Source organism: Arachis ipaensis, chromosome B02, assembly GCF_000816755.2.
Source record: "Arachis ipaensis cultivar K30076 chromosome B02, Araip1.1, whole genome shotgun sequence".
Lineage (NCBI taxonomy): Eukaryota > Viridiplantae > Streptophyta > Magnoliopsida > Fabales > Fabaceae > Arachis > Arachis ipaensis.
Genome location: NC_029786.2, coordinates 97,535,707 through 97,542,968, shown reverse-complemented (window position 1 = coordinate 97,542,968; position 7,262 = coordinate 97,535,707). Strand labels below are relative to the sequence as shown.

Below are 7,262 nucleotides of genomic sequence, written 5' to 3'. Positions count from 1 at the left end.
TAACATCTATTTTCATACAATCTTCAGAATTATTAGGGTGCTTGAGAGCTTCAAAAACATGAAGGACCACCTGTTCCTCATTGACCCTCAGGGTTAATTCACCATTTTGTACATCAATCAGAGCTCTACCTGTAGCTAAAAAGGGTCTACCAAGTATAATAGAGGATTTTACCTCCTCTTCCATGTCTAATATAACAAAATCAACAGGAAAGATGAATGGTCCTACTTTAACAAGTAAATCCTCAACAACACCCACAGGTAATTTAATAGAAAGGTCAGCAAGTTGAAGAGAAATACGAGTGGGTTTTACCTCCTCAATTTGAAGCTTTTTCATTACTGAAAGTGGCATCAGATTGATGCTAGCTCCAAGGTCACATAAAGCTCTCTGAATGGTAACATCCCCAATGGTGCAAGGAATGACAAAGCTCCCAGGGTCGGACATCTTCTCAAGAAGGTTGTGTTGAATAATTGCACTACATTCCTTGGTTAACACCACTGTTTCTTGTTCCTTCCAATTCCTCTTATGGGTCAACAGCTTTTTCATAAATTTAGCATAGAGAGGCATTTGCTCAAGAGCCTCTGCAAAGAGAATGTTGATCTGTAGCTTCTTGAAGACATCTAAAAATTCAGAGAACTGCTTTTCTTTGGAAGCCTTCTGAAGTCTCTGAGGATATGTCATTTTTGGCTTGTATTCAGGAGCCTTTGGCAATGTAGGATACGTGTCTAAAGAGTCAGGGAATGGGTTGTCTGCCCGCTTTGGGGGGCGTGCTCCACTTCTTCCTTTTTCTTTTCTGGAGCTTTCTTTTCAACTAGCTCTTCACTGGCCCTTGTCTCAGAACCAGCTGTCTTACCACTTCTCAATTGAATAACCTTGCAGTCTTCTCTTGGGTTCACCACTGTATCACCTGAAAATGTACTTGCAGACCTCTCAGGTATTTGCTTGCTCAACTGGCCCATTTGCACTTCCAAGTTTCTAATAGAGGCTCTAGTTTCCTTCATAAAACTCCTCATCATCTCCCAATTAGAATCTTCCTTGGATTTAGAGTTAGCCTACTGAGGCTGAGATTGGCGGTTATTGTAATTGTTCTGTTGGAAGCCGCCCTGAGAATTATTGTTGAAATTCTGAGGTCTCTGAGGTTGGTCTCTCCACCCAAAATTTGGGTGATTTCTCCATCCTTGATTGTATGTTTGAGAATAGGGGTCATTATTGGGATTTCTAGAACCACTCCCCATGTAATTGACCTGTTCAAAAGAGGATTGAGCATAATCATAATTATTATTTTGCACTAAATTTCCTGCCATGTCATAGGAGACCTCTTGAGGTGGATTTTGGGTGTTGATAGCTGAGACTTGCATGCCACCCATGTATTGAGTAAGTAGATTTATTTGCTGAGACATAAGCTTGTTATGAGCAAGAATAGTATTAAGAGCTTCCACTTCCATGACACCCTTCTTCTGAGGAGCCTCAGAGTTCACAGGATTCCTTTTAGAGGAGTATAAATATTGGTTGCTAGCAACCAATTCAATAAGCTCAATAGTCTCCTCCGGTGTCTTCTTCTTGTGCAATGAACCTCCTGTAGAATTGTCTAAGCACATCTTGGACATTTCATCCAAGCCTTCATAAAAGATATCGAGTTGAGTCCATTTGGAGAACATGTCTGGAGGGCATTGCCTAATCAGTAGCTTGTATCTCTCCCAAGCTTCATACAGAGTCTCACCATCCTTCTGCCTGAAAGTCTGAACCTCCACCCTAAGCTTAGTCAACTTCTTTGGTGGGAAAAATTTAGTGAGAAACTCAGTAACCACCTTGTTCCAAGTATCCAAACTCTCATTGGGTTGGGAATCTAGCCATAGCTTTCCTCCATCCCTCAGAGCAAACGGGAAGAGCATGAGTTTGTACACATCTGGGTTTACTCCATTTGTCTTCACAGTATCACAAATTTGCAGAAAACTAGAAATAAACTGATTTGGGTCTTTGTGGGAAAGACCATGATACTGGCAGTTTTGTTACACCAGAGTGACCAGTTGAGGCTTCAACTCAAAGTTGTTCGCAGCAATAGGAGGCACCACGATGCTTTTTCCATAAAGATCTGCAGTAGGAGAAGAGTAAGAGCCAAGCACTCTCCTTTGTTGCTCATTCCCATTCGGGTTTGCCCCATTGGCATTATCAGTATTAGTCGGATCCATAGTGAATTCGGCAGCCTTGCAAAGTCTTGCTTGTTGTAAACGTCGCCTGAAAGTCCTTTCAGGTTCAGGATCAAAGTCTAAGAGATGTTCTTTGTCTCTGTTCCTGCGCATAAACAAACATAAAACAAGAAAGAATGGGAATTTCTACGTCAGAGTGTAGAGAATTCCCAATGAGGTAACCTGTGTAAAGAAATAACAATAAAATAAATGAAAAAAATAATAAATAGGTAACACCAAACTTAATTTCAGGAATTAAGACAAATATTGGTGCTATTTATTTATTTAAAAATATTTTTTAAAAAAATAGATTTTAATAAAATTAAAAATAAAATGCCTAATCTAAGCAATCAAACAACTAATAGTTGTTAATCACAGTCAATCCCCGGCAACGGCGCCAAAAACTTGGTGTGGAATTTCTAACCACACAAACTAACCGGCAAGTGCACCGGGTCGTACCAAGTAATACCTTACGTAAGTAAGGGTCGATCCCACGAGGATTGATGGATTAAGCAACAATAGCGTTTGATAGGATTAGTTAGGCAAGCAGAAAATAATGTTTGGAAGTTCAAAAGCATTAAAAAGTAAATTCAAAGTTGAAGACATGCAGATAAATAGGTGAGGAATAAAATGTGGAGAAAGCAGTTAAGGCTTCAGAGTTATCTATTTTTCCGGATTTATTTTTCTTACTAACTATTTTAATTATGCAAGATTTAATTCATGGCAAACTATATGTGACTAGACCCTAATTCCTTAGACCTTCCTAGTCTCCTCTAAAATTTATTAACTGCCATTTCCTTGGTCAATTAATTCCAATTAGAGGGTGATGATCAATTTCTAGTTTATATGCCAAAAGAATCCTAATTATCCAAAAAATAAGGGGATTATATGTCACGTATCCCGTTAAATACAAACAATTAGAAATTTAGTATAATATGTTTTCAAGCTGTTGTTTAAGTAAAGAGCTTTTCCAAGTTTTACAAGAACTCAATTAGAATATGGGTCATACTTCCTTTCCACCCAAATTCATAAAATAAGAACGAAAACAATTATTGAAATATAAATCCATGCATAAATTAAAATAGAAAAAACAATAAAATCAATCCATACAAATAGACATAGCTCCTAACCTTAACAATGGAGGTTTAGTTGCTCATGATTGAGAGGGAAAATAAGGATTCAGGTAAAATGTACTGTGTATCCCCCCCTGGGACCTCCTTCAAAAGAGAGGTCTCTTATCCCTTTTATAACTAATCCTAATAAATCTAATTATCTAAAACTAAAAATAATATCTTTTCCTAAAAGATAAGATTTGAATTTAAATTCGAATTAATTAACAAGTCTTCAGCTGATGGGTGGGGACCACTTGCTTTGTCCATTCTGCAGCTTCTAATCTGTGTTTTCTGGGCTGGAAACTGGGTCAAAACAGCCCAAAAATCGCCCCAACGTTTTTCTGCTTTTTCTGCACGTGGCGCATGTTACGCGTATGCGTCGATGGTCCTTTTCGCGAGTCACACGGACGCGTCGGTCACGCGGACGCGTCGGTCACGCAGACGCATCGATGAACAAATCTTCATATCACGCGTACGCGTCGCCATGGATAGCTCCAAATCACGCGCACGCGTCAGGCACGCGTGCGCGTCGCTCCTCGCTGCCATCTCCTTTGATTCTTGTGCTGTAGAAACTCTATCAAATCCAGCCGAATGCTACCTAAAATAAACAATATTGCACAAAACTCAAAATAGCATCCATAGTGGCTAAAATATAATTAATTCTTAATTAAACTCAACAAATTACATGCAAATTCACTAGGAAAAAATAGGAAAGATGCTCACGCATCAAGACTCAGAGGCTATCTTCTTTTGGTGGAACAAAAATTGAAATAAACTTTTTACCAAGATAGATTTGCTTCCTGACCAAGGCCGATCTTTTTCTTTCTTGGCAACAAATCTTTAAGCCTTTCTTCAAATCTTTTCTTCTGTGGTAAAGATCTTTCTTAGCCTTTTTTCATAGGCTTTTATTCTGAGGCTTCATTTTTCTTCTATCTTTTTCTTGAGTGATAGATGTGATCAAAGGAGAAAAGAGAGAGAAAAGAGAAAGGAGGAAGCTTTCGGTGGAAGCTTTGAATTACATTAAAGTGAATTGAATTCCAAATTACAGTTACCAAGAAATGAAGTAACGTGTGAAGCTTTCAATGTAATTAAATTAAATTGAATTTTAACTTCCAGTTACCAAGACATAAAGTCACGTGTTAGACTTTTGGTTACTTGAGGAAGCTTCCTTGTGATCACCGAATGGATTCCTTCAAGATTTTGGGCCACTTGTTTCTTACTACCTTTACAAGGTTCAGCCATTATTAATTTTGCACAAGGCTAAATTAATTCAATGTTCAGCTTGGGCTTGTTTGGCTTTTGGCCCATTATGAAAATTAATTTTTTTTCTTCTTACCACTAACAGTGTAGTCCATAATAAATCATGGGCTTATTTGCACAAGGCTAAATTAATTCAATGTTCTGCTTGGGCCTATTTGGCTTTTGACCCATTATGGAAATTAATTTTTTTTTCTTCCTAACAGCAACATCAAACAACCAAATGGAAATAATTTGAACACTTAATATTTTAATAATTTTTTAATTTATATTTTAATAATGTTTAATCATCATTTCAGTTTTCTAAACGACTAAACAATCTCTCCCTTGATGATAAACATTATTAAACTGAATTGAAAGAGTTAGGGTAGAAAACTTTCCTTTGAAGATTTGCCGAAATCTCCCCCTTTCTTTTGTTCAATGTGCTCTCCCTTAATGTGTGCCTGATTAACAAAATATTCAAGAAAGAAAATATTGTGTACAAGCTCCAAAGGTTCTTAAAAGATAAGATTTCAAGAATTTGGAACCTTTAAGACCGAGCCATATTTTCACAAGAAAATGCTTATCAAACACCTTAATAAAATTCCATAGTCCAGACAGCACATGTGCACTTGAGTAAATATATTTATCAATAATAATCAAAACTCAAGGTGAAATCAATCCACTAAAATAGAGTGCTCAAAACAGAGCCAAATCAAATCATAAAACAGAGCAAAACAAGGCAAAAACAGTTTTAATCAAGGAAACTAAACAGTTTCAATTCAGCTCTTTTTCTTCCCCTTTTTCATTTTTCTCCCCCTTTTGTCATCAAAGAGGGACATCTGCAAGGACAAGAGGTCAAATATTGTAGTCCATAATAAATCATGGGCTTATTTGCACAAGGCTAAATTAATTCAATGTTCTGCTTGGGCCTATTTGGCTTTTGACCCATTATGGAAATTAATTTTTTTTTCTTCCTCACAGCAACATCAAACAACCAATTGGAAATAATTTGAACACTTAATATTTTAATAATTTTTTAATTTATATTTTAATAATGTTTGATCATCATTTCAGTTTTTCAAACTCAACAGAACCGAATAAATCAGTTCGATAAAAAATCAAGTAAACCAAATTTTAAATAAGTCTAATTATTTTTTTTTATATAAAATGACTACGTTATCCTTATTAAACAAAATGATTAAAATATATCTACTATATATATTAGTTCTCAAAAAATCCTAACTCCTAACCTTATTTTCTCTGTACTGTCACTCTCCTACTCTCAGATTCTCTCTCTCATTCTCTCCGCCACCTCCTCTATTCTCATCACTGTATGCTACCCTCCCCCTCTCACTGCTTACATGTCTAACTCTCAAGGTCATCCCAGAATTGTCATTGCACACCTGACACCCAGTCTGAGGAGAACTGTTGTCGTCACCAGAGGCAAAATCGTCCACCACCCTTCTCCCCCTCTCTGGCTCTTTAGCTTTATGACTACAATTTTTTCTACCTCTTTAACTATTTGTGACAGTGTGACTGTATCTCTTCCTCTCTAATATTTGACTTGCTGTTGCTCTTCTCCTTTCCTACACCGCCAATTCAGGTAAGATTTTATAAGAAAAAACTAAGAAAATAGATTAGAATTATACTAATCCTTCATGGCAGGAGCCTTGGTCATAGATCTTTAACTCGTCATGGACATCCTGTAAGCAAGTTTTGTTCAAAATGATGAAAAGATTGCAAACAGTTCTTACCAGATGAAGTATAGAAATAAGGAAGCACAATACTTAATCTAAAATTTTTTCTAAACAAGTCATACATATAGAGTGATCTACTTTTACTAATTTAAAAATTCTAAAATTTGAGCAAAGCAAATTATATACTTATTCTCCTTTTTATTTCGCCAATTAATTTGTTAGAAAGCTGACTAAAATGGACCAACAATTCAAGACTTATTTCAACTACATTTACATTAGAATCTTCTCATTCTTTGTCCTTAAGTGGTTTTTGGATCACTTTTTTTGTCCTCTTTTTTTCTTCACCCTTTGACATGACAAGCAAGTGCATTGCGTTAGTAAGCTATTAAATGAGACCATATACCAAACACCTATAAGACGTTGCACTAAACAATAGTATATAAGAGCATTTCATAATAAGTTAATAAATTTAGACCAGAACAAGGGGAAAAAATGATAAACTAAAAAAATTGAATTTATAACTCAAGTTCAATAGCATTAATTCAATATTAATAAACTGAATTCAAATAAAAATTTAATAAATTAATAACTCAAAATTCAACAGAATCATTAATAATATATCATAAACATATTTAGAACAAAAAAAAAAAAACAATATAGCATAAGTACAACAAATTGAATGTTAAAGAGGATAAAATAGAGGTCTTACCTAAATTGGTGGCAAAGAGGAGGAGAAGAGCAGCAGCGAGCCAGAGACCATAGAAAAAGAGATGTAGTCACAGTGTCACAGATAGTTAGAGAGGTAGAGAAAATTATAGTCGCAGAGCCAGAGAAGGAAGGAGGATGGCAGATGATTCTGTCTCCGGCAACAATGGTTCTCCTCGAACTGGGTATAAGGCGCACAATGATAGTTCTGCGGTGACCTTGAGAGTTAGACGTGTAAGCAGTGAGAAGGTAAAGGTGGCGTACGGCAGTAAGAGTGGAGAAGGCTGACAGAGAGAAGGAAAGAGAGAGAATATTAGAGAAGGAG

At 36.2% G+C, this 7,262-nt stretch overlaps 1 protein-coding gene across 2 annotated transcripts in view; it reads right to left on the bottom strand.

Annotated features, from left to right (window-relative positions):
- Window positions 4,739-7,262, bottom strand: part of LOC110269028 — a 3,578-nt gene continuing 1,054 nt past the window's right edge. The window contains exons 1-3 of one of the 2 annotated variants that reach the window (XR_002357925.1): window positions 6,942-7,256; window positions 6,507-6,578; window positions 4,739-6,238 (exon numbers count right to left, since the gene is read on the bottom strand). Coding sequence is in view for 1 of the 2 variants with exons in the window: in XM_021116265.1 (XP_020971924.1) it covers window positions 6,220-6,238; window positions 6,942-7,221 (299 nt within the window). In the remaining variant the exon portion in view is untranslated. Of the gene's footprint in view, window positions 6,239-6,506; window positions 6,579-6,941; window positions 7,257-7,262 lie in introns of those variants that run through there. The other variant, XM_021116265.1, reaches the window with a different exon arrangement.